We start from the raw sequence: 27,995 nt of genomic DNA on the forward strand, positions 1-27,995 counted from the left end.
GTTAAAAAATGTTTAAATGTACATTGGTAAGCCCTAAATATAAATACAGTAGTTTTACATGACAGAGATTTTTGTTTATTTTCTTTACATTTTGATTTTTTTGATTTTTATGAAGTGATGTTGATAAATTAACACGACACCTCTTCTGTCACATGCTACCCAGATTTTTATGCTGCATTTAGCTGGTTTGGAAGTCATATAATGCCTAAAATGGACTTTAAAAAGGGTCAATTTGACCTGCAACACAACAGGAGGGTTAAGCTAACCATAAGGTATGTAACAAAAGCTAAAGCATTATTTACAGAACTGTTAGCTAATACTAATACATGTTAATACATAAGCAGGCAAATGTTGTGAAAGCAGGCAACATGGCAAGCTAAAGTGCTGTTTCCATGCCAAATTAGGTGGCTAACAAATCCCATTGAGCACACCTGTTAATGTTAATAATAGCCATAAGCTGTCTAAACACTAGCTAGACTCTAAGAGTGTATTTTGCCCCTTGTTAGCATACTTACATACAAGATGTCAGTAAGCTAAACTCTGACTTCCAAACAGCCAAAACCACATGCTGTTAGCACACCTGTTTGCCAAACACTAGCTGTAAGCAAGTTAAACACATACCAGAGTATTTTCATTTATATCACACCTGTTTAGCTAGTTAATACACAACATGTTAGCATAATTATTAACTGTTTCAAAAACAAGTTAGCTTACTTGAAGTGAGCTAAGTTGTTTTGGAAAAACTGTTGTTTTGTTTTTGAAAATACAAACTGTTGGCAGGAACACAACAAGTTTGGCAACTGTTTACCTAGACCAAGGGTTCCCAAAGTGTGGTTCGGGAACCCCTGGGGGGTTGTGAGACACAAATGGGGGGTCGGGAGATGTCTTGGGGTTTTTTCAAGATATCTAAAAATATGTATTATTATTTTTTTTTTATTATTATTATTTATTTATCTTGTTTTCTTATGTTTATCTCTTTTTTTGTTTGTACTGTTAATTTGCATTATTTATTTAATATTGTTATTATTATATTTTTTGTATTTATTTATTTTTTCTTCTCTTTCTTGGTTTTGTATTACTTATATTCAATTTGTTAACTTGTGGTGAACAAAGAAATACTGAAAAATAATGCAATAAAAAAAGTTGAATGACAAAAGTTATCTTAAAATAGTACATTTTACTCATTTATAGTAAAAAATATCGACAAAAATAGTAGCTAAACTTAGAATAAAACCTTGAAAATAGAAAATGTAATGAGTTTTCTGTCTTTCTTTTCGCCAGATGACTCCTAAGTTTAGTGTTAGTGAACAGTTAATTATTAAAAGCATCAGCAGCAGCAGCAGGTTAATTCATAACGGCACAGGAAACACAGCCACATGCTCATTTGGTAGGCAAATTTTCAGCAGACCAGCTAAATGAAGCCATATTAAATCACTTTGAGGGACAGTGGGGGTCGCGAGTCTATGGCCTATATTTTGGGGGTCACGGACTGAAAAGTTTGGGAACCCCTGACCTAGACTAATAACAGTACTGCAACATGCAGGGCTCTCTACACTCATATGGAGGAGTCAGTCAGTAGAGAAAAGTGGCCAGCTGTTCTGCAGCATGAAACCTACATCCAGTGAAAGGTCAATGAAGTATGCATTTGTCTGCTTAATTGCCGAGTGAGTGGTAGCTTTTAGTCGTGTAATCATATCCTTTGTTTTCATTAATAATACCTTAGACATGACATGAAAACTTTTCTCCATTACATCCTTTAAAAGTCTGTTCATGTAGTGGAAAAGCAAGATTTCATGCAGCCATGATTCAGGCCTGCCGTCTACAAATTATTGATTCTGCTCCGATTGTCAGAAACTAATTGCTCAAGCAGTGAAGCTGTTAATTTATCATACAGACTAACAGATGGCACAGTGATTGTTTTCCCCATAACAGTCAGAGGCATGTATCCATCACAGAGAAAAACTCGCTCTGAACAATCCCTTGTTATTTAACAAAGCAATAAAGATTATTAGAGTCGCATAACTGTTGTTGCACCAACTCAATCAACATTTTGAATCCAGGGTGACGAAAGCTTAAAAAAATAACAAGGGCTTATGCAGTGTTAGTTGGATTGTAGAGGACAACCTTTTTAAGCATAGTGAACGTCTGTGAACTGTCTTATACTTACCGTCACTAATTTTCAGCAGCTATTGTCAAATTTGCTTTGATTCTCTCTCATGTGTTGTGATCAAATACGATTTTTGCTTTATTGGGAGTCAAGAAACCAGTTGTGTCTCAGCCGTAATGAAGAAAAACTCAGTGTGCTCCCTCCTTTTATATTTTGACTTAACTTAACGCCTCTTTATTCAGCTTGAGGTGAGTTGGTGATCTCAAAAACAACATCATGACACCAAACATCTTCAGGTTTTACAAACTTACCAATCTAAGTATGGACATTAAACAGTTAACAGTTAACTAAAACCTAAGTCTTTGAAATGGCTGCAGAGAAGATGTCATTTTTCATTTTTAACAGAGGAACAGAAAGAGCTCCAATGCTTGGACAGTGCAATAAAACCTCATCAATCAGTTGGCTTTGGGGGGCCCTGGATTTTGGCAATAATAAATCTGTGGGCTCGTGATGTCTCAGTCCATTACGAAACAACTGTAAACCCTAGCTCTGTCTTCACCTCCACCTTCAGCTGATGATCCTTTTTGCACCCCTTCCCTCGCCCTCTGTCTGGGGGGGGGGGGCTGCATGATCAACCTGCCGATTTAAGTGTGCCTCCCCCAAGCCCGTCCTCCAGGCGTGGGCAAACCAAGCTCATTTCCTGCTCTGCTGCTTTACAAATGGCCCCTGGAAGCTGAACCAAGACTAAGGATGGAGATGCACTGATGGTCGTAATAGCCGTATGATTAGAGTGGGCAAAGGTCCAGCTCAGTGTGCAGACCAGACACACTCACCCCTCCCCCCCTGACTGGCTGCAAAACCACTCTTAAATTAGAGCAAATAATGGAGGACGCCAGAAATACTAAATCAAAGTCCCCAAATATTTCTCTTTTTGTACACGTTTCATGGTGAGCAGTAATCATTGAACTTAAATACACACATCTTTTGTGTTTCTGTGGCTTTATGGACAGAAATGTAACTTAATGTTGTCTGACATTAACCTCAGGATGGAAAGCTCATATGCTGTTGTAAGGCTTGCTTGCTGGGTTGCAGTTATGCAAATCACACAAACATAGAGCGACCCAAAATAATATATAAAAAACCATATATTTAACTTTTTTTCAATCATCTTTGTCAGTAAACAGCTAAGTTAGCTAAGAATTGGTTGAATGCAAACATTAGTTTCTTGTTCTTGGTTGTGTGTGCCTAACAAGTTATCAATTATCTTATTTTACTCTCAATATGGTTTAATGCTCTTCCATTTTTTCACTTCCTGGAGTCTTTCCAGTTGCTTATCCATCCAGAATTGAAAAACTCATCCCATTATTAGTGAAAACTTGACATCTAAGTTGTCTTAATCATCAGATTGGTTTCTACAACACAAAGTGTTCTTGCGATTATGCTAATCCTCTCAGTTTTTCTCTTGTGTGACCATAAAATAATTTGGGTGAAATATCTCTACTAACTACTGGATGTGTTACAGAAATGTGTGCTGCACTGGCACCATATCGTGATTTATTGTGCTCCCTGACCTTTCAACTAAAACCACCAGCTGTTGAAAGTGTTCCCTTCACAAGTCAATATCTTGTTTTAACAGGGATGGACTGACACAAAATGTTTCACTGAAATTCATGGCTTTAGTGGCCCCCCTGGTTGCACTGATATGTCTCAACAACAGAACTGCTATATGAGTAAAGTTCATTTACTATTTCCGGAGCTGTCTCAAAATATTGTTCAGAATTCAATGTCACAAACTATTATCACATCATTATAGTGCCTTCAGTTTTAAGGTGTGATTATAAACTTGAAGCTCCTGTGAGGAACTTTCAGTTTGCGTTGATTTTGGCGCCCTCTCTGGACAACGTGGTACCTCATCTAAATGCTGACGCTGTCCTGTGCATGCAGGAAAAATAATTCCTGATTAAAAATCTCATCTTTCTTTTTAAAGTCAAATATATTTATCACTGTGATTTATCTTCAGCGTGACACCCCACAGCAGTGACAGACATTAAAAACTATCATTTAGTATTAGCTAGTCTGGTTCTGATGGTCCTATTTAGGCGACAGCAGTTGGCTCAACCTATCTTTGCTAGCACAGCTGTAGACTAACAGCATTGTTTAAATGCTACTTACGCAAAATGCTTGGTCTTATACTTCTGAAATAAACTCATGTATAATAGTTATAACGCCATGCATCAAAAATAATCAATCTGTAATTATCTAAACAATTTTGAACAACTTTGAAACAGTGTCACCAACTCAGGCTTATTCAGTGCAGGCTTCACATCAGGGTTGTGAACTTTGCAATGACGACACCATCTTTAGAAAGTATTCCTCGTTTGCAGCATACTGGATGAAACACTGGATGAGAACCAGTGTGTGACATACATCCAAATGTGTGATGTGTTACATAAGCACTTAATAGGCTTAATTTTTTGACAGGTAACCTACATTCTGCTCTGCTGTACTCTCGGCTCCTCTCCTCACTGAGCAGCCGCCAGTCTTCACAGTGAGAATAATCACCCTCTCTGGCTGATGTTGCACCCCTGGGATTTCTCATCTTGATCAAGTAATCCTTCTCACATACTGATACAAACTGCACTGTATACAGAACTGTATGTACCACAAGGTTGATTTGACTTGTGAGCATGTTAGTCTTTTCATTGGCATCAGGAAAAGCATAAATCATAAAATAATTGTACTCTATAAACAAGTTTCCACATCTATATGGTATGAAAATGTCATATAATTTTGCACCTGTCAATAAAAACTGTGATAAACATTTGATACACTTCAACAATCAAACAAAAAAAAATTCTGTGGTGACACAAACACCTAAGCAATCAACTCTTATACTGCACAAAGGCTGACTTCAATTGATTTTACAAGTGTTAGTTCAGAGCTGAATGGCTTTTGTATTCTTTGCATTAGCAAATCATAAAAAAATCCAACACTTAATTGCTCAGACTCGCATCCTCAGCAACATAAACCCATTCAACAGAAAAACACAGCTCCATACTTTGACGTAAAACAAGCATTAGAAAAGGTTCACTGAAGAAAGCGTCTTACCTGAAATTAAAGAAGCCGTGTACCGACATGTTTTTCGGATCTACACTGCTGATAGACAGTTTGTGCAATGTGTTAGGATTCAGAACAGTGTAAGTGGTGGAAAACAATTATGTTGTTGAAACCTAAGTGGCACTGGAACGACAAGCAAGTCACTCAGCTTTGTAGCTTCTAGCCCACTCAATGAACTATGTGCTGTCATTGTGAATACCTGCATTGTGTCATTAACTGAGTGCATTTCCTTTGCTTAAAGCAGAAATGATCAACACTTTGTGTCAAAGTCAAACAGTACAATGTCACATTGTATTATGTATGTTATAAATTATAATGATTTAAGCATGAGCTTTTATTTTGAAGGTGGCTAGTTAGCATTTTTAATAGACTTCAATAAAATCTTGCTGTGTTTTTTTTTAAAATAAAATATTTTAAATTAGTTTGTGTATAATTTAAGTTACACACTGTACCTTAATGTTAATGTCTGGCATTTATGTAGGGTTTAACAATTTAATTACTTTAATGTTTCATATTGATTTTAATGTTGTTTTATTATTTTATTAATTTCAACTATCTGTTTTTTATTATTTATCTACTCAATTTCATTGATTTTTTAGCCATAATTTTATCTTCAACTCTTATACTAACCCTTTTTAATTTATTTGTTTTAACTACTTATATTCTTAATGTTAATTTGATGCTTTAACTTATTTTAATTACACATATTTTATTGTTTTCAGTGTGCATTAGTCTCTATTTTAAAATCCATTTTTCTTTTTTAATATGTCTTGACATTGTTTTATTTCTGCTTCTTTCTTGTTTTCAATCGCTGTAAAGCACTTTGGGTTGCATTTGAAGGTGCTATATAAATCAAGCTTAATTGATTGATTGACTGAATGCTGAATGTTACTCATAGACTGTCGAAACATATATCCAAGAGCGGGGGAAAAAGCAACCACCTGTCAATCAAATCAGCCGCACCCCTACATAAGCCTGATTTACCTAAATAGCCATAACTCTTCAAATAAAATAAAATTTTATTTTGATTTTAAAAAATCACCACCATACAGATGTCACAGGTGAAGAAACAAGCTTTGAGACCAAACCTGTTTTTGTACCAGCTGTAGACATGTTTAATTCTGCTGTATAAATAGGCATTTCAATATGGGCTCTAATGGGGTTCCCTTTGATTTTGGAGTCAGCCTCTAGTGGCCACTCGTGGAACTGCAGTTTTCTGCACTTAATATACTGCAGGGAAGCTACATCAGTATCTTCTTTTAAATCACGTCAGAAGCCTTCTTGTAATATTATGTTTTATCCATGATGCCATATTTATTTTTAATCTACTTTTATTAATGGTTTTCTTTTATTCACTCCTTGTTTTTATTTGTTCTACTGACTTTTAATTGTTTTAATTGATTTAAGTAGGTTCTCTTTTACTCTTTTTACTCAGCTGTTCCTTTAAGTTGTTCCTCTTTAATTGTCTTACTAGATCAATGTCTCCCTTTCTTGCTTTGTTCATTATTGTTTGGTTTTTAACGATTTAAAAGAAACTTTGTAACGTCTGTTTGATAAGTACTAAATAAATACACTTTATTATTGTTATTATTATTATTATTATTATTATTAGTTTGTAAAACTGCACATCTTTTAGCTTAACTATGATTATTTTTTTAAGGGGGCGGGTCAGCAATTTTACTTGACTATCCTCTTTTTTAAGCTTCTTACCACGTTGTCAAAATACTTAAATTAAATGTTGTTTATGAGTTTGTGTTTGATTTAGATTGCAGACTTCTCTTAGTGGCAATGGAAACTTTTTTTATGCACTATAATTACTGCGCTTCTAATAGCCTGCTTCCTTTATGTCTCTTTAACTTTTTGGATTTCTAGTGGCTGAAACATAATCTGGAGAGAGATGTGTTTGTACCCTTTACACAGCACACTGCAGAGTCGGACATACTACAACAGAGTAGCTAATTTTGGGTTCTATCATTGTCATAATTCTTGATAAATAAAAATGTATTCTGACTGGATTAACAGTGCAGCATTTTGGGCAAAAACCAATGACTTTCGTGATGTAAGTATGACTCTACATAGCACTTTTGCTGCAGTGGTTACATGCTGGTTTGAAGGACAAGCAGCAGTTCATGAAGGTTGATTGACTGATTGATTAACAGAGTCTCTCCCTCTCTGTGTGTGCTCGCTTTGGAAGGAATCAATATCAGCCTCATATCACTGCCTACATCATCAATGCCCCACAGACTGGACCCTGCTCTGTCCTGCACCATCATTACAGGGTTAATTTGAGTTTAAAAGACTTCACTGCAGATCCAATGTGATTTATTTCCCCAATCAGATCCTGCAGTTCATTTTTGAGGACACAGAAGGCAAAACGTGCAAATTTCAAGCATGTATTATGTGTCCTCTCTGGTTTGAATGGTGTAACTCTTGACTAAAATGCCATTCATTCCCTGCCTTTTTGTCTACTTCTGCTTAGACAATCTATACACTCAGTTAAACAGTGTATCATTGTCCCTTCCTCCCCTTTACTAATCACATGGTCACACTCCAAAAGGGCTGAGAGGAATAATGGCACAGTGTCGGACACAATCAGGAGAAATCAGAGATCACTTCAAGGAGATTTAAGGAGGGACGCTCTGATTGTTGATTCCTCTGTGATGCAGATCCGACAGCAGGCTCTGGGTCTGCAGTGCCCAAGTCGGCTCTGTCTGTGAAGGCTGATTGAATAAGGCTACTGATGAGGCTATTGTGGCTGGAGATACGTGGTGTGAATGCCTGACAGGCCTGTGGCTGCTGTCAATGACTGGCTGCCATTGTGGCAAACCAGTGGGCCATGACTTCCCCAGCTGTGGCATATAGCGCGTTATAAGCCACTTAAATGAGTATCGGGATTGTGCAGTTGATAAAAAAGATCATCAGGACATCACTGGTGCAACCATATAAATTTTTAATCTCACCAGCCTTTTCTTTGCAGCTGATCAATTCGTACATTTGAATGCTTTTGTCAGCGTTTCAGGACACTTAGCATTCAGGTCTCTTTGCCGCAGCTTTGGTGGAAAAGTGAAATGAAAGTCCATCGTTTGTATTCTCATCATTTCTCACTCTCTCTAATTTGTACAGAGGACAATGCAGTCCAAAGCCTTTCACCTTGTTTACACATTGTTTAAGCTGTGTGAAGACAATAATGCCTTGAGGTTAAAAAAAAAGCCTGCATTATCCAACTCAAGCTTGAAACTGAGCTAATCTAACTGTAGAGACACAGGCTTGCATGTGACGGTAATGAATTAGTTGCAGGTTGTGAGATGTGAGCCGGGTGAATGACAGTGTATTTATAGCAGGCTTTGATGTGCAAGTATTGAATTCTAATTTAGATTTCCATAATCACAGTTCTATAACCGAGCTTCTCTGAGACACTCTGTCAACGCTCTCTCTGCATTGCAGCACAGAATCATTTGACCTGTTCTCAGAAAATTAAATTACATTTATCATAAACTAGTTATGTTCTATAAGGGAAGAAGAAATGTTAATCCAGCTCTAATCTCATTATTTGGGATTTAAATGAATGTATAAAGTGTTTTTCCGATGAGAAATTGAAAAGACAATTCATTGGCTATCAATTCACAGCCTTTAACCAATCAGAGAAAGCCACAGGAGGTCTTCTCCCCTCCAATAACTGATGAATGGATGTTGATGGGTTAGTTCGCACAATGGCTGAGGAAGGAGATAAGAGTGAGTGCTTGACAATGACCTTGTGATTAAAGAACCATAGTTCTTGTATCTGAAGTTATTTTGGATTCAAGAGAGGGAATGTCATAAAGACAGATGCTGTGTTAACATACTGAACAGGAAGACATGCGAACTGTAGGTTATAGCTAAAATGCACATTTTAATGTATGTTATACAACAGGAATAAATTGTGCTGTATTGTTAAGATAAGCTCATGTTGAAATATGAAGTAAAATGGTTAGAAAATGTTCTGTCCAAACCAAAACTATGGACATATGAGCAGATCAAGCATAATTTCATCCCCAAATTATATATATATATAATATATATTATATATATATATTATATATTACGTCTCGTTTATCTAGAAGCCAAAGATCTTTGGTTACACAGTTAAGATCTGGTATTCTTCCTCTGGCCAGTGAGGTTGGTCGATTCAAAAAATCCCAGAAGAAAACAGACTCTGTGAGATGTGTGATATGAATGAAGTGGACACAGAGTCCAATTTCTTTTGCACTGTACAAACTGTGATGACCTCAGAGAGATATTGTTCCAAGAAATTGCCTGTAACAATCCTGAAATATTGTGGTGGACAGATGTGCAAAGACTAAATTGGTTGTTTAATTTTGACGTGTTTAAACTATAGCTCGTTTTTTTTCTCAAAAGCTTGGAAAGAAGACAAGATAGTCTTTTAAAGTAGTGTGCATTTTTATTTTTATCTTTTATTCTGTTATTGTTTCTTCCTCAGTTTCTTTACAATGAATGATCGCGGTGTGCGCTCTGACCCTGGTCTGCATGAATTCATGGTGTCTTGTAGGGCCATGCGGGCTGGGCATATGAATGTATGCATGACATAATAGTTAAATAAAATCTTAAAACTTCAAACTATAAACAAAGAAATCAAATTGCACATTGCAGCTTTACCTCTGTGATGCAGGTCTACAAACACAGTGGTGCACTGAGCTTAATGCCGAAGGCAGCAACATACTGATGAGAGGGTTAATTGCCTTTACCATGTCAACCATTTGTTTCAGTGTTTTAGCATGCTTGAATTTGGTGATTACCACCACATAATTTAGCTGAAGTTGATGTCAGTGTCTTTCATTTTACAAGTGCCTATTTTTAAATCTAGGTGTTGTACAAATTAAATAGTGTGGCCTGATAATGAAGCTGAAATTTTACTGCATCTAAAATCACAAGTGTCAATCTGATGGTGGGGACAAAAGAAGTCAGGGGTCATTAAACTCATCAGGATGTATTGTCTGTGAATGATGAATGTCTGTGGCAAATTTAAAGACAGTTCATCAAATAGTTCCAGAGAAATGTCGGTCTGGAGCACAGAAGTGAACCCAGACACAGCTAAAGCCACACCGCCGTGACAAAGTGCATTATGCACATCCGACACAACGTGACCAACAAACTGCTTTTCCATCCCACATAAGTACAATCACCAGGGTTCACAACCCAACGCTGAGTATTCCCAACAGTGACTCATCACCAGAGCACAGTCCGTCCTCTTCCCCAGTTAGAGAATAGCTGTGTAACTTGCTGATGCAAATGCCCTCTGTTGCTCATCAGTATTCACTTCTCTCACCAAGGTTTTTGAGTGCATATGTCTGTTTGTTTCAGTCTCCACATCCCTGGAAGTCCTAGTTAAAGTTAGCTTGACTTATTAAAGGGGACAGCATAAAAAAAATAACTGAATTTTGTGTTTTCAGGGGTTTAAGTGGAGTGGGTTTGCACAACAACAACAACTTAGGAATGAGGTGAAGTCATGAATAAGGTTACAGGGGAAGATGCCAACAAGAAACACTACACTCCTTAGCTCAGTAGCCAAAGAGGATTTATGTTGGCCAAAATGTTAAGTTTAAAAAAGGCATATTAATGCAACTTTGCATTTGATTTGTATGAAAGGTGCTATATAAATAAAGCTTGATTGACTGATTGATGATGTTTATGATGCCGTGTTGGTTAAATTGTGCTCAATTGACTGTTTTCTGACAGTTTTCTTGTCTGTAGACTAGTAGGAATTCCAATTTTTCATTGAAACAACTAAGAACATAGCTGCTTTGGAACGTCTCTAGCTTAAACCAACCCTCCTCATGTTACACATCTCCACAAATTAAGAGCTAAGCAGAATCCAACGATATATTTTACTGTCAAATTCCTTCGATCATACAGTGTCTTCTAATTTCAGTCTCTTTTTTTACTTCTAGTTTCAGAGCAGGAGCATTTGCCAGGTTAGAGGAGTGCAAACGATTCAGGTTGATCATTGAATTGTAACATTATGCAGGAAATAGTTTGTTGAATTTAACTTTCTGTCCACAGAGTCCCTTTTCAGTGCTAACGGTCAAAGTTAATGGTTAACCCTACTCCATACTCCTGCATTGTACCGTCAGATACACTTTGAAGCGTAGTGAAATAATTTGCAACAAACTATGTTTTGTCTTACATGTTACAGACAATTCAGCAAAGAAACACATTTCAGATTCAAACCCTCTTTCTTAACTCACCTTTACTTGTAGGTGCAGGTTTCATCAGGATGATATAGACATGTAACAGAGGTCTGTTGGGCAGTCCATCTGCCTGAGGATGATAAGAAAATAACAGTAAGCAAATTAAGCACATGATACCTCTAACAGCGGTTTGGAGCTTCTTTACAAAAATAGATACAACTGCTACAGCATTGAGATCTTATAAATACAACTTATGTACTAACAAATAGCAAAATAACCAGTTTTAATTAGTAGTGATTCAGTCGAGGATGAGTTTGCTGAGTCATTGTTTGCTCTAGCAACTAGAGACACGTAAGTAAATAAACAAATGAAGAAGTTATTTGAATAAAATATTTATATTTCTGTTCCTGAAGAGAGTTATCTTAGGGACCCGGTACATTTGTCCAACTTCTCTACAGCCTTGTAGTAAGCCCATAATAAGAGACATGTAATGGTAGGTGAAGCAGCCACTGCCTGTGCACTTAGTTTGTGACTCCTCTGGGTGGGATATGAAACAAATAATGTGCATTGCATTCCCCATTATATAAATGCAGTTTCCGTGTGTGGGTGAAAGTTATTTTACTGTCTATGAATTAAAAATGTTAGATAAAAAAAGAGACGTGAGGTATAGAAATTAATAGCAGCTCTTGGAGGATCTATGTACAATTTTCTTATAAGGCTCAATCAAAAAAATAAACGTTGGTAGGTTTTGGCGGTTGACGTTTTGATTAGTGACGTTAATAGAATTTCTTGGTATGAAAAATACTTTAAATGGTCATGGGAAACTTCATGTTGCAGCTGATGCAGAAATTATTTACAGTTGGCATTTGAATATGAGAAACACCACGGCAAACTTCAAGGATTAATGGCTCTAATGTGGAAGTTACATACATGTTGGTCATTTGAGGGACAGGCTGACAGTGTCATTTCAGTTCACACCAGGTAGGCTTGTGACCTTTACCATTATGACCATCTTTTTTTTATCCAAATACGGTCAAATCTAGCTCTAATAGCCAATATTGCAAACTTAAGTATTTACAATTGCTGCTTGCAACCTAATGGGTAGAGCATAGAAATACTTTAAAGACATTATACCATCATGTACCCATCTTTCTCTGTGGCTATCCAATTTAATGCAAACTACTCAGTTTTTCTCCTATTGTTTGCCTGTTGATTATTGAGACAAACAAAGCCAAATAAGCAACCGAACTAAACTGAATCTAGGCTGTATGCAAACATGGTTTCAGTTGTGCCGGTAAATCAAGCTGGGGATCTTAGCCACACAAAACAACCGCACCTATCTCTCACGTAGTCATCCCATATGTGGTCACGCCAGAGTTTGCATGAGCGTGTATTATCTGAAATTCTACAGGATGTTAATTTGTCTCAGCTTGTAAAGAGGAATGACTGTGCAGGGGACCTTACAAAATGTTAAAACAACAGACAGAGTCAATGGGACACCCTGCACTGTGTAATTGTTCATTTCTTTTTATAATAGAGGTCAAAAAGGAGAGAATTCACAGAAAAGACCAGCTTCCCTTAATCTGACAGAGTCTCTCCTACAGAAAAAGAGACAGACGAGACAAGACCTCGGCTATCAGATCACTTCGCAGAGACAGTGTGTGACATGAAATCACCATCATATTCAATAGCATATCTTTTTCCCAGAGCTCTGACTTCCAGTGGGCAGTAAAAGAGTATTATCAAGGCAGACAGTCAAAGCATTTCCCTTACAGCCCAACCTCTCATCTATCTGTGTTTCAAGATAATATGACAGCTATGATCGGCGGTTAATGGCGAGTGACTTTAGTCATTTCAGCTCTCCAATTTATCTTCTTCTGTTCTTTATTTTCCCATTTTCCTGTCATCATCACTGCAAAAAAAGAACCTATAGAAGTGTGACTGAGTCATAGGAATTAAAGAGTAGTTTCACGCTGAGACATATCAAGAGACACCACCGCTGAGCAGAGGTGTGAGTAATTCTGCATACTCTATAACACAACAGAATACACCTGCTTCAGCAAATATTTAGAAATGCATTGTATGGCTTTTACTTTCAGAGTTTTGTGTCTGCCTCCATCTAGTCTCCTTTCTTGTGCCATCAATGTCTCCTCCGTCCTGCGTCACCCAACACATAACCAACAGGATTTGAAGGTGGGGCTGGGGTTCCTTCATGCTGTCGTCTTGCGTATTCTTCTGCGTCACATCTCCTCTGCGTCCAAATGATGCATTCGTGGACGTAGCTGTCACATGAGTCTGCCACATGAGTTTGCTGGTTTCAGGGGAAGAGAGATAAAAGCATTATTCTCATGGATGCAGTTTTGTAGATTTTATACATCTTTTTTTTTTTTATTCTTGTATCCTGCTGTTTTAGTCGCTTGTTTTAGAAAATAAACACAACAAAATAACCATACCGAGACAGAATATGCACACAGTACAGTTGGTCAGACATCACAAAAACAGTTCTGAGCCTGCAGCATACAACCATTCATCATTTTCTGCTCTGTCTTCTCTCATGAGGCTCTCCTGTCAGTCTGACAATACCTGGGGCTTCAACCCCCCCCAAAAAAGATCTGTGTCACTGACCCTGAAAATAGAGGTCCAGACAGCTTTACATACGTCAGTGCAAAAAGACAGAGTTATGCAGGCGCAGTGCAGAGACACAGATCACTTATAGTGCCAGCTAAACCATGTACTGTAGCTTAGCTTGATCAGGGTGCTAAACATGTGCTGTGCTGGGTCGCGAGTATGCTTTATATGTTTGTGCGGCCATCTTGTCTCTCCAGGAATAAAATCACGCTGGAGGCAATCATGGCTGTAACAGCATGATGCCCCCACCAACCCTCCACTTTCCACCCTCCACCCCCACAGGCTACATGGAAGAGGCTGTCTTCTGCCCAAATGTTCTCAGAGGGGGGGAAGAGGATGGTTTGGTTTATAGGGCCATGTTTTCTGGATTCCCCTAGAATAAATTACCCCCCCTCCCTTCGCCTGCTTTTAAGCTTGCAAGGCTATTATCCAGCAGCCTCCAGTAAGTTCTTATCAGTGGCAGCCAGATGGAGAGCGCACCAGCAATACCTCAAGACTTGTTGATCGAGCAGTGCTGGCAGAGAAGCTGTCATTGTGGAGAGGTTCTGTGGCTTCAGATTAACATCTTTGCTCTTTTTTTTTTCCAATGTTATAATTGCCAAGAGAAGTCTCATTAATGGCTATTATATCATTGGCTGGATTTATTTGTCAGTGTGGACAGATTGAAGGGTTTAGAGAGACAGAGGGGAAGAAAAACTGACATGAAAACAAGGATTTTGTTTGGTATGGATTGTTTAAGCGGGTATCTGATTTCACATCCATTCAGTATATTCACACAGTGTCAGTTGTCCTCTGACGTCACAGTGGGAGCCTAATGCTGCTTAAATATTGCTTGTAGTCCAAACGACAGACTGTGGCCGAAAGAATTGAAGTCAATGTGGAAGTGTTAAAAACTGCAGTTCATCGAGTGTCCACTTGAGGCTGGCTCCGTAAGTACCAGAAACCACATACACACCAATTCAAAAAAGACAATCTTTACAGCAGAAATAAACACGTTTATAGCCTGGTACAAAAGACGAGTGTAGTCTTGATAGCTCATTTCTCGATCAGCACACACTGTACGGGGTGAATTTTTTCTAATGCATCAATTTCGAAGATATTGAGATTACGAGTCTTCCAATGAGAGGCAAAGCTGACTTGATTGACAGGCGGGAACACTGTAGCTGTTGGCTAGGAGGCTCAAAGCCCGCCTCTTTACCTCACACTAGCTTGACAGAAGTTCAATCCAATGTTCAACATATCCAATGTGGCTCCTGCCGACGATCGGTTTCAAAACAGTGCTTCAGAAACAGATGGGTGACGTCACGGATACTACGTCCATTATTTATACAGTCTATATTCTAGTCATATAAATGAAGGCAATACTACTATTTCAGTGCAAAAACAAAAATCTTAGCTCATGCATCTCTCATAGCTAATATCTTGGGGTAGGTACTGAGTCATCAAATATATTTTCTACCTTGGCCAGAGACCAGAAACATTAAAATTAATATTGTTTTTTCATCTCTTGATCATTCAGGGACACAATTGATCAATATTTGCCTTGTGTCTTTATGATTATATCAAGTATCAATCTGGAAAATGTAGAAAGACTCACTTATAACAGCATTTGAACATCCTAGAGCATGAGATCAGAAGTAAACAGATGTCATGTAAATGAGAGGTGAATCTCTCAAGCACCAGGTTTAAAGGCATTTATAAAACAACAATGTATTTTAATGCTGATCAATACAGGAGGTGTTCATTTGAAATAACTACCAGATTCGTTGTGATTGTAAAAAATCAAAGACAACTTTCACAGTGAGCATGAGGTTGCAGGTAAATAGCCCCTGTCATAAATGTGGTGATAGTCTTTGGAATAATACTCAAATTTAAAGGCTGAAATAAGTCTCATCTACTCTGTTGTAGAAGCTCTTTACCCATCCGACTGAATCTCATCAGCTGCAGTGGAGCAAGCTGTGCATATAGGGGTGTCTGTACGATGTGTCTGGCAACAAAAAACAGAGGATGACAGGAGTGAACACTGTTTACTAGTGCATCTCACGACGAGCAGCTCGGTGCACTGAATAACCCCGAGTAATAGACATTAGCTTGGAGGACAAAAACATGTCCATTTGTGTTTTAACTCGCAGCTAGAAGAAGACGAAGACGAAGACGAAGACGAAGAAGAAGAAGAAGAAGAAGAAGAAGAAGAAGAAGAAGAAGAAGAAGAAGAAGAAGAAGAAGAAGAAGAAGAAGAAGAAGAAGAAGAAGAAGAAATGACTGTGTGCAAACAAAAACTAATGTTGACTGCTCTACCAGCCATCTGATGCCTCTGCAGGAAAAACACAAGAAGAGGCATCCACCGGCCCCCACCTTAATTCTACCACAGGGGGAAATACCCATAATGCACTACTTGATGCTTTTGTATTGAATTGGCTTCGCATTGGCGCTCTGACCTACTTTTCCTAGCAGCGGGCAGGTTATTTTAAGATTTCATTAGTGAGAAAACCAAGGGCAGAAGGAAGGTGAAGAGGCTCAGACTCACTATCAAACCAAGTGTCCATTCATTTTTTGGAATTCAAATCAGTCTGAGCCACATGCATGTTGAAGTGAGTGTTTCACACTGAAATTGGAGAGAAAGTAGGAGTAACCTGATGACTAATGATATTCTCTGGTTATGAGGAGCTAACTTTTGCTTAAGGGGAATGTATCATCAAGTTTAAAGGTTGTTACTGCCATCGCTAATGTTCTTAAACACCAGACACAGCCTGCAGATATAAAAAGTAATTTAAAAAGCATGAGTAACTTGGGTCTCTCTCTGGTAAGGTGTGCAAAGTTGCTGAACCACATTATTAGTTCTTTTGTACTCCAATCAGGGAATTATAGAAATAACGTGGTCTAAAATGAAAAATAAGGTTTCCTTAAGAAAGCAGCAGATTAAAGAAGTTTTGAAATAACTTATTCACTTCCTGTATGTCAGAGTCAGATAGGTGGATTGCCAGTCTAATTCATGTATGATAATATGAAGAGCCATCAGTTAATCAGCCTAGCTTAGCTAAAACGAGATGAAATGCTAGCTTGACTCCAAGTTTAAGAAATTCCACAAACCTTAATCTTCATTTTTTAATAACACAACCTCCTTTATCCTTTCTAGAAAAGTCAGTCCTATGATGTAAACAACTGGTATCTTTGGTACAGTAAGCATCAAGTCTGGAAACTGGGAAAAGCTAGCTTAGCTCTGTCAAAGTAAATAAAGGACCCATCATATCCCCTTATGTTTACTGTTACACATCATAATCTGTCTTGTGTTAACCCTTATAAAGAAGTTACACCCATGTGATCCTGTTGAAGAGGATTTTCCTTTTATTTTTAGCTGGATAACCACCATCTGGCATCATTTAGCTCCAGAAATAGTGCTAACCATGGTAAACGGTTAGCCCAGCCCTGTCTACAGGTAATAAAACATATGCTAGGCTAATAAGTGGTGTCTAGTTTCTTCATACCGAACAAAGCTAGAGATTAAAAAATATATTGGTTGACAGGGGGTTGTGTGCTGAAATACCTCTTGAATTCTTAACCACAGCTTAACTCCAGGATGCACCTGCTGCATTTTCTTGTTTCCAATGTACAAAGCTAAGCTAGGCGAAGCTTAACTATGCTAACTAGCTTGTTTTTTTTTAGCTTCATATTTGTCCAACAAGCTTAAGTGGCATCAACTTTTACATTTTACTCTCTGCTAGAACTGTGGTTCCCAAAGTGTGGGTCAGGGACCTTTGGGGGGGTCACGGGACACTAATTTGGGGTCGCAAGATGTCTTCCATCATTGTTTTTCTTTTTAACCCTCCTATTATCCTTGGGGTCAATTGGACCCCATTCAAGGTTTAACGTCTCAAAACTAATGAATAACATAATTTTTTTTGGCTTCATATGTCATGTCCTAATTCAATGGGGACAACTGGGAAAGCATAAAATTAAAATGTTGATATGTTCCAATTTCCTGTAAAATCAAATGTACGCATCGATGTCAATTTGACCCCAGGCTGTTTAAGCTGTTTATAACATAAGAAATATCAACATTTTACACACATTTGTTTTGGTTGTTTTGGATGATATTGAGAATAATATTTCCAGCCACCATGTCTCTAAAGACATTCAATCATGAGTCCTGTGTCATACGTTTTGATAACATAGAAACAAGGCAGGGCCGACGAGAGCATGACAAACTTGTAGCAGTTTGATGTTCTGTTTTATAAATAAAGTCCTTCTAAATGCTTTAAATTGGGTTTATGTTTGAAATATATTTTATTTAAAGGGCTATTTAGGTAGTCAACAAATAAACATAAAGTGTCTGACACATAAACCTGGGTAACAATCAGTTTCTGGAGGTTTAAATTGCTTGAGTCAAAATGACCCCAAAATAAGACATGCTGCTAGTTGCAAAAAGAACATGTCAATTTTCCAGTTTGTCTCGTTGAATACCAACTGTATATAGGAACACAATCAAAAATCTTCTGGGCAAACAATAGGCCAAACACAACTGGTTGCTCAATCTTACAATAATCTCACTTATTTTGAGAAGGTGACATTATTCACACGTTTTTTTCAGCAGAGAACTATTTTCCTCAGAGTATAAAATCAATTGTTCAAGAGTAAGCTCTTTTGCTCCATTACAAGCCTTGTAATCCTTTACATAATTTGTCTGAGGTTCTCATTGCGCAGCAGGTCTTGCACTATGCACACTACGCCAGTATAACAACACAACATAACCTCAACCCATCTGAACCCTCCAGTTCAGACACATTTTACTTGCACCATTAAGAGGGTGATTGGTGGTTATTACAAGCTAATCTCAGTGAGAACATCCAGATGCTCTTTTTGTCAAGGTCAGGATCAGCGCTGGACAGGGAGGAAGAGGAGGATGAGGAGGGGTTTGATTCTGTACGCATCAGGCACTTGGAGCCCCTGCAATGACGCGGCACCTGCAACCAGGAAAGACACAAAATGGAGTCCCAGCTGGCCTCACATCAGTGTGAGTCAAAAGGCCGGGGGAGGAGGAGAGCGTGCTTCAGGCTCGATTAGGCCTACATCCTATCTCCATCTCCAGCTCTGAGCACCATCACCATGAGTCATTAACACCAAATTCACAGCTGTCACTCTGGAGTATTTGCAGGTGGAGGCTGCGTTTTGTCGCCTGCTTTAGTGAACAACAGGGATGGTTGTGCGGAAATGAAATAAGCCATCTACCTCAAGAACATCCTGTGCCTTACTCCGTGTCCTTTTTTCATTTCACGATAAGCAGAAAAACCTGCCACCATGTCACGTGTGGGTGACAAGGAGAGCAGAACTGACATTTGTATGCCTCGGGAGGTGGGAAGAGATGAGAGCTGGCAGAGAGAGACACCCACCCTTTTCCACCTCATGCTGCCGAGCAGACCAGCATGCACCTGTCCCCTCAGGCTGAGAGGAACTGTAGGTCACTCGCTGTTGCCTCTCCCGGCCAAGACATGTCCCTACACGATCAAAAACTCCACTTTGCTTACTGGTGATGTAGCAGTAAGCAAAGAAAGAGGATATCGAATGAGGAATGACTGAATGAGTTCATAATAGAAGACAGCGGGGTTTAGAGGGAGGGTGACAGAAGGATTGGGATGAGAGAGTGAAAGATAAACTGATAGCCCCAGTGTGAAAATGGAAGTGACAGTGACTGAGTCCCATGCAAAGATAAACAGCCCGGGTGCAGCCCTTGTAATGGCTCTGAACGAGTAATTTGTCACTCCATGTGAAATGCAAACAGCAGGGTGACACTTACCATCGCCCAAGGGTGTCTCACCAAGCCTTTCCATCTGTCTGAACAACTGGTGAAGTCCATTCCTCTGGTCAAGAGACAATTGCAAAATATGCCTGCAAACAAGCCAGGATTTAAACTGTACAGTCGAACCGCACTGCATCAAAGGTTATGTAGTTTGGAACTGATGCAATGCTGATTTAAATTTAGGGTCCCTAAACTTGACCCTCGTTAAATATTTAACAGCTCTCTTTAACCTCAAGTACAGCCATATCATGTGATCATACCTTAGTGCAAGAATCCTAAAAATCATCATATGTGAAACAAAAGACAACACAACTCACACAAAGTGACATCCTTCTGTGATCAAATAGTGTTTTCATTCGTTTGCAGCTTCAGTAACATTAACACACATTATTTGGGATAGCTCACTTCAGTTACAGAAAATCAAAAACAGGATCAAGTTAAGAAAATTATTCTCACAAAATCAATGAACATAAAGTTAATGCTCCATCAGACTCGGGGCTCTGGAAAATGGAAATTGACTTTCCACCATTTTGGAGTGAATGACAACAGGAGTAAACAGGATCGCATGTGTAAGCACTGCCATCTGGTGGTGGGTTGTAATACATACTGATAATAAAAATATCTATCATGTCCATTGGTGAGAGCAGCTGTGAATATATATTTTTTGTGGCTACCACATACAAAAAACACATCCTAAAAATGTACATGTGGATATTTAATGGACATACTTAAAAATAAGAAACATTTTGGTTCCCCTTGAGACTGAGATCAACTTTAAAAATGTAAAAATGCTACATGAAATATTTCAATCCAGTTCATATCAGACTGAAAAGGGACACAAGAACACCAGCTGGTGAAGGCATCATGTTTTTCCCCTTCTCTGTGCAATGAAAGAATCATTAACCTATCAAAATGCTATCTGCAGCGCCCCCCAGTGGCTGCATGTGAGAATGCAACAGCCTCGGCCTTTTCCCTGAGATGGGCAGAAGCTCCCCGCTGGCTTTCATCTGGTCTATCCTCCGCGACAGATCCACGTCGCTGTCGATAGCCAGGGTGCACCTTTGGGCGTAGCTGACCAGAGTCTCTTCTCCTTGGCGGAACATGCCCACCAGAGGAACCATGTCTTTACCGGCCATGTGGAGCTCGGCGATTGACGCCGTGTTGGCGATGGTGTTCCGGTCGATTCCGAGATGGCGGAAGGCTTCGCTCATGCTGTTCTTCTTGACGAAGGCTGAGAGGACTTGTTGGTAGCGGTGGATGACGTATTGGACACCGGTGGCTGGGGGAAGGAATGACAAGGCATGTGGAATTAACAGTGTGAGCTGAAATTTCTAGTGTAGGTATTTCAAACATCGACCCTCGTGTTAAAGTGATAAAAGCTAAAAACTTTAAAACTATATCATCTCTGATTTTGCCCCACTAATGATTTGTCTCTTAGGTGAGGAACACAGGGACTCCAAAGGGAAAGAAAACCAATTCAATCTTTAAAAGACATAGAGAGGAAACTCTGTCGCCATGGCGTATTATGGTGCAGGGATTGACAGCTCATTCTCAACTATTCATCTGGTTAACACTGCAGCTTACCTCTCAGTGAAGGATAAATACTTGTTAAAGATTTTATTAGCAGGGGCGCCTTTGGCCTTGCAGTCTAAGTGCCCACCCCATATACAGAGGCTATAGTCCACATTGCAGTGGTTGCAGGCTTCCGGCCCCTACCATTCGCTGCATATTTTCCCCTACTCTCTACTCCCCACTTTTCCTGTCTCTCTCCAGCTTTCCTATCCAAGAGAGGCAAAAATACCTCAAAACATAACTTAATAAAAAATAAAAACAAAACGGCAAAAAAGCTGTGATAAGTAATGGCTGCAAGTGCAACCCACAGAGACTGAGTGGATAAATATTATGTCATATTGAAAATATGGAAGAATGACTTTCTCAATCTAAGGGCAGATTTTTTTTTTGCAATACTGTGGAAAAAGGATTGGGTATGTAACATTAAGCAATTAACGAGCCATCTATGTCCTTATATTATAAGATTGAAAATACAGTCAGTTCTGTGAGATGACCGACTGTTTTCTTACTGTGCTGTGTTGACTACTTACAACTATTGACAGAAATAAAGTCAAAAAGGGAAAAGTAGAGAGCCTTCATTTATGTCTGGATCACAGTGAAAATGCTTAAATCAAGGTCTAGCAGAAGACAGCTGGTTTGTTGCTGTGTGTGTGTTGTTGCGTAGCCTGTGTGTTTTAAAATTACTGGACTATGTTTGAAGCATTTTCACCCTTAAACAGCTGATTGAATAAAGGCATTGTACTTTTTTTTAACCCAAAAGGCTGCATGTGTTTTTTTTTGCAATATAATACATTTTTAACTCACCTGGTGATAGACATTTTCTTCATATCAACACAGCAGGATTGTTTTTCATAATTGAAGATATGTTAAATATTCATGTACATGCACAAACAGCCCAAAAAGGAAATGTATTTCAGATTCTTAGCTATCTTTTCCTCCCTTCAATCATCAGCTGTAGCAATACACAACAACAGATAGGACTTTAGTTCATTATTTCATTACGCCACATTTATGCCCTTCCAACATCAAACCACACTAATAATTTAACTTAAAGAAGTGTTTATAATAATGTCGGATTTAAGTGATATTTGATGTTTGATTTAACTTTTGCAGTGTTGTTTCAGTCACATGCACACCAATACATCTCACTGATTTATGAATGAAACAAGTCCTATATAATGGTGAGACCTGATTTGTACCTCTCTTCCGGCTGTAGTCCCTCCCTTTCTTGGATCTCTTCTTGTCTTTGTGGTGTTTTTTCCTCCTGTGTTCACTCGAGGCCGCAGAAATTTCCGATGAGTCCGATACTTCAGAGCCGCTGCGGCTGCTGTCGGAGGAGCTGCAGGACACTTTCTCTCTCTTACGGGACTTGCTCTCTGAGTGCTGCACTTTGCTGGGTTTGGGAGCTGTGTAGGAATGACACACATGATCATCCACTGAGAGGGAATCAAACAAATCTGAAAAACCCACTGCTTCAGTCTGACACTGACCTTCAGTCACTGGAGATGGTGATGCAAACAACGGCATGGAGCGGTTACTTGTGAGGTTTTCTATCTGGCTCCTGAGAAACTTGCGGTCCTGCATCAGGTCCTCCACCTGTCTCTCCAGCGCTGTGATGCGCTCCTGTTTGCTCTCCAGCATGCACTGGAGCTTGGTGATGGTCAGCAGCACCCTCGGGGGCAGACTCTCTCCATGTGAGGCTGCAGGAGGAGAGAAATATTTATTAATACTACTGTGGATACAGCTACATGTGAACAGCTTTGAGTCCAAGACAAATGTTTCTACAGGGGGAATAATGTGTAGCTTGTCAAGAAAGCAAAGTTCAGAATTTAAAACTTTCATTGTCAAAGCAATTTTGCTTGTAGTGTTTATACTTTTGTGGTTATGAAGACCTTGAAAAATTACAAATAAAGTATATCTCATCTCATCTCATCTCATCTCATTATTTCTAACAATTTTTTTGTGACTGGTTGTTGTTCATTTGTTTGAAGATTTGATGCAGCGGTTTGTGTTTCTGAGTTGTCAGAAAAAGAATATTAAGAAAATAATGGAGAGAAACTTGTAAAGGTTGACATTTTCATGGCTTAAGATCTTGCATGAAGGCTTTTTGTGGATAACATTGAAATGCTAACTGGTTCAAATGAATACAGCTCCACCTTGAGGTCATTGAGTGTCATTACATGCCTTTTAGCAGGAGGTGGAATTCTATTTTTGGTGTCTTTGTGTATATATTTTGAGCACTAGAAGACAATAAACCACTGATATGAAGCCCCAAATCTCAGAAGTTGATCCACACTGAAGTGAAAACTGTGTTTGCTTTACTGCAGGAACAGCAGTGATTCTAATCACAGAGGCCTAAAGACTTCCCAACAGGTCTGTCACCTGTAGCAGTTTATCATCTATTTCACCACACCATGTTGTAAAAATGTATGAAATAGCTGCATAATGCCCTTAAAAAGCAGCAGACTGAGTATCAAAGTGTTCCTACCTGACATGGCGCTGCTGGGCGTGTTGTCCTGAACAGCGTCAGTCGACGTCCCTGTTTGGAAGTTCTCCCACTTGATGATGCGGAGTTCATCCTGTTCCTGCTTCAGCCAGGCCGGAGAGCTGAGCCTGTCTTTGCACCTCACAGAGCTGGAGTCGATCTCTACGCAGGAGGAGAAACCTGGCGGCTCCTGCTGCCACACGGACATCTTCGGCACCTGAGAAAAGACCACAGAGGGGTTACAGAGGTCAAAGGTAAACATTGAGAATTGTACTGTGTCCTATTTGATAAAGGTACATCCTAATTTTTAGCATCCTACAATCTTTATTCTTTTACACATCTCAAGTTTTTTTAAGCATCTTAAGCGTTTACTTTGTAAAAAAAATGGACGACACATCTCCTGTTGTACAGAAGTTACGCCAAAATACTCCTCACACCACACTTGGACACACAGGTGCAAACATCTCATGGTGTCTCATCTCACAGGTGCCACATTTTTCAACAGAGCTGTCAATCATGAAGTTAAACCTTTTTATAGTGACGAACAATTAAAAGTTCACTTCTCCCAAACATAAACACAAAGAAATCAGGACGATAGGAACCAACCCTGATGACATAAACCACGTTTGAGAAAGATTTGACCTGTTTTTTTTTTTAAGTTTGCTCCATCTGTTAACATGAAGATGGCGGGCATTATAACCTTTACTGCTGCCAGTCAAAAGAGGAAGTTCAAAGTGTTTTGGATTCACTTTTGGGGAGCTGCCATGTTGTCCATCTTTTTATACAGTCTATGATTACCATCATAAGCAGACTGTATAATACATGGATGTAGTATCTGTGACGTCACCCATCTGTCTCTGGAGCGCCGTTTTGAAGCCAATCGTCGGCGGGAGCCATATTGGATATGCTGACGTCAACATAACTGCTGTGAAGCTAGTGTGAGGTAAAGAGGCGGGCTTTGAGCCTCCTAGCCAACAGCTACAGAGTTCCCGCCTGTCAATCAAGTCAGCTGTGCCTCATAATGGAAAACTCGTAATCTTAATATCTTAGAAACTCTACACACATTTTTGTACCAGGCTGTATACATGTTTATTTCTGCTGTGAAGATCAGCTTTTTTGAATGGGTGTGTTTGTGGTTTCCAGTCCTTTCAGAGCCAGCCTCAAGTGGACACATGAGGAACTGCAGTTTTTAACACCTCTGCATTGGCTTCAATTCTCGCGGCCGGAGGTTGCATGTGACCTCGAATAATCAGGGAACAGAATTCAGTGCAACTCCATACATTTTTTAATGTAGCATCCCACACTGCTTTAACTGCTCCTTAACAAACCGAGTTAATAATTATGTAATTTTTAATTATTATTATTGTACAAGAGATGAAATACAAAATTAAGAATCAGGTGATAAAGCCTCTCTTGATTTGGTTTCTATTCTTTGAAAGCCTGAAAGATATCCACCGATGTTTACCAGATTCAGTCACACAAACAACTTGAGTGTTCTTTAATGAAGGCACATAAAAATGGTTCATTTGTTTAATGACTGCTTCATTGGATGCCATGTCAAAAGGCTATTTCTGTCACATAGAAACAACAGGAGTTCATCAGTATTTACAGTGAAGTCAATAAAGCTTCCAGTAAATGCTTCTTAAAGGGCTACATTATTGGCTATAATGTGTGTATGAATTTCTGCATGAATTAAGCATCAATTCATGCATGAAAAGCTGTATATATGCATATAGAGGCTAATGATTGCTTATTAAAACACAAGAGCAACACACTAATCAAAGCAGGGATGGAGTGTATCCATCATTATAATAACTTAATCCATATTCAGGATGTTGACGCCCTCCTGCAGCGACATGAACTGAACATCAGCTGACTGTGGTGTTCTTCATTAACTGGGTTTAGTGTTGTCTTTTCATGGCATCATCAGTTAAAGTTAATGTGGTGAACTTTTTATTAATGATTGACATCTGAGGGGTTATTTTACAGCACTTGTACTCAGTAACCTCCTAACAGGAAACAGACGTGATAAGACCTGATCATTCCATAATCCTCCTCCTCATGAGGTCTTTATATGTGACACATTATTCCTTTATTAGAACACAATGAATCATACATAAGTGAAGAACTAATTTATGATTAGCAGGCAGACTGTTTTAATTCTTTAGCAGCAGGCTTCTGAATTGTATGCTTCTTTTTACAGACATGTTATTTTTTGTTTCCTATGTTTTTACACTGCATATGTGTTATTTTTCTGAACATGTATATTGTATGTCTAAGCAAAGAAGCATACATGAGTTTCTGCCACAACCTTACTAGAAAGTAAGGGAGTTTTCAGAAAAGTAGTAACCTTTTAGTCTCTCTTAAACTGTAGAATGCAAATGTTTAAAGGTAAGTTCATATCTTTGTATTACAGGATAACTCACATTAACAACACAGCTTTATCGCCAAGTGAATATACATAACTGACCATTTCTCCTCTTCTGTAGGATCAAATATAAAACTGTCTACATGCAGCCTGCAATCTAAAAGACTTTGAGTTGAGCTCTCTAGTTGAACCCAAGCGGCAACCTCCGGTCTCAAAATATGAAGCCAATGCGGAAGTGTTACGAACTGCAGTTCATAGAGTGTCCACTTGAGGCTGGCTGCAGAATCACTGGAAACCACATACAAATTCAAGAAGATGATCTTTGCAGCATTAATAAACATACATATACATACAGCCTGGTACAAAAAAATAAGTTTGGTCTGGATAGCTAATTTCTTGATCGGCACACACTGTACGGGGGGGGGTGAATTTTTTTCTAGCGCGACGGTTTAGAAGATATTAAGATCACAAGTTTTTGCCCAAATAAGGACATGACTGACTTGACTCCCGAGCAGGAACACATACCTGTTGGCTAGGAGGCTCAAACCCCGCCTCTTTACTTCACACTCTGCCTGGTTGAGTTCTGCATTTCCAATATGGCTGCCTCCGACGATTGGCTTCAAAGCAGCGCTCAGGAACAGATAGGTGACGTCACGGATACTACGTCCATTATTTATACAGTCTATGGTTGAACCTTAAGTTGAAGCTGAGATCACTCCCATGACATCATCACGGTCTTACCAACAGGAAGTGGAGTCAGGAAAAATGGGTGTAGTGTGCCTTTAATCAATAACACTCATGGCTTCAACTCCACCATATTAATGATCCATTAACTCATACATTAAATCATCATGAGTGATGCATTAATTATGCACTACTTCATTTATTAGCCATATATGGTCATATGCTTGGTAGAGTATGCATGGTGCATTCAGGAGCATGATTTTTTAATGGATTTTTAAAGCAGATAAGATTAATATACATGATTACGAGGCTGTGTTAGATACTTGATTCTGATTGGTCAATACTCCAGCAACGGTCTGATATTTCTCAACAACACACTGTTGCTAATTGAACGACATCCTTTGTATTTTACCTCCGTGTTGATGTTGTTGGAGGAAGTAGGTATCATTTTACTTCATGTTTCCATGGTGATTAACATGGACTCTTTCACTTGGGGTACAAACATGTGCTGCAGTGATTAATCTGAGTCAAACACCTGACACGTGTGACATGGGAATTACTCAAAGAAGTGCTGCATGCATATTTTACATTTTCATTACCTTTGACGCCTCGTAAACATGCGAGGATAAGTCAGATGCATTGATTTATTTCACAAATTGTTAAAAGGAAATTAAGGTGTTTAATTTATAAACACAAATTACATTATAACCCTCATTTAAAGCATAAAGCTATGGAGTTTAGAGCGTTTCTCCTTGCAGTGCTTTTAATTAGCTCCTACCAAGATGGATGCTAATGACTGTAATTATCAGCAAAAAGAGAAAAGGCACACAAAGCCTGAGTACCACGTACCTTAAAGTGGGTCCAGATGAGAAACAGGATCTCTGAGGTGCTCCTGTGTTTGTGCTGGGGTAAGGCAGAGACCTCACGTTGCGTTAAATGTCCTGGTTTTAAAACTATAAACACAGACGGGAGCAAATGAGCCAGACTCTGTGGTCAGACTACAGCGTGCATGACAGAGGGAGGGGCGGGGCTTACAGGGAGCCGACGTCACTAAG

General features: G+C 39.0%; 2 protein-coding genes across 2 annotated transcripts in view; both read right to left on the reverse strand.

Moving 5' to 3' along the window:
- The window catches only part of myo3a (myosin IIIA), a 101,513-nt gene extending 81,716 nt beyond the window's left edge, over positions 1-19,797 (reverse strand). Inside the window, exons 1-3 of the mRNA XM_034706384.1 lie at positions 19,425-19,797; positions 13,503-13,720; positions 11,467-11,539 (exon numbers count right to left, since the gene is read on the reverse strand). Coding sequence (XP_034562275.1) covers positions 11,467-11,539; positions 13,503-13,550 — 121 coding nt within the window. The 5' untranslated portion in view covers positions 13,551-13,720; positions 19,425-19,797. The remainder of the gene's footprint in view (positions 1-11,466; positions 11,540-13,502; positions 13,721-19,424) is intronic.
- Positions 19,798-20,162: 365 nt separating this feature from the next.
- Positions 20,163-27,984, reverse strand: LOC117828959 (coiled-coil domain-containing protein 106-like). The gene is made up of 5 exons (XM_034706385.1): positions 27,790-27,984; positions 23,892-24,105; positions 22,894-23,103; positions 22,603-22,809; positions 20,163-21,110 (listed from the first exon to the last, which is right to left on the reverse strand). Exons 2-5 carry the CDS (start codon positions 24,094-24,096, stop codon positions 20,731-20,733), a joined length of 1,002 nt encoding a protein of 333 aa, XP_034562276.1. The 5' UTR covers positions 24,097-24,105; positions 27,790-27,984; the 3' UTR covers positions 20,163-20,730.
- Between the last annotated feature and the right edge of the window lie 11 nt (positions 27,985-27,995).

Source organism: Notolabrus celidotus, chromosome 17, assembly GCF_009762535.1.
Source record: "Notolabrus celidotus isolate fNotCel1 chromosome 17, fNotCel1.pri, whole genome shotgun sequence".
Classification (NCBI taxonomy): Eukaryota; Metazoa; Chordata; class Actinopteri; order Labriformes; family Labridae; genus Notolabrus; species Notolabrus celidotus.

Excerpts from the sequence above, each read along its gene's own strand:
- LOC117828959 (XM_034706385.1), bottom strand. The coding sequence starts at position 24,096 with ATGTCCGTGTGGCAGCAGGAGCCGCCAGGTTTCTCCTCCTGCGTAGAG. Across the intron at positions 23,104-23,891 it reads GCCCAGCAGCGCCATGTCAG|CCTCACATGGAGAGAGTCTG; the intron begins GTAGGAACACTT and ends CTCCTCCTGCAG. Across the intron at positions 22,810-22,893 it reads ACCATCTCCAGTGACTGAAG|CTCCCAAACCCAGCAAAGTG; the intron begins GTCAGTGTCAGA and ends ATTCCTACACAG.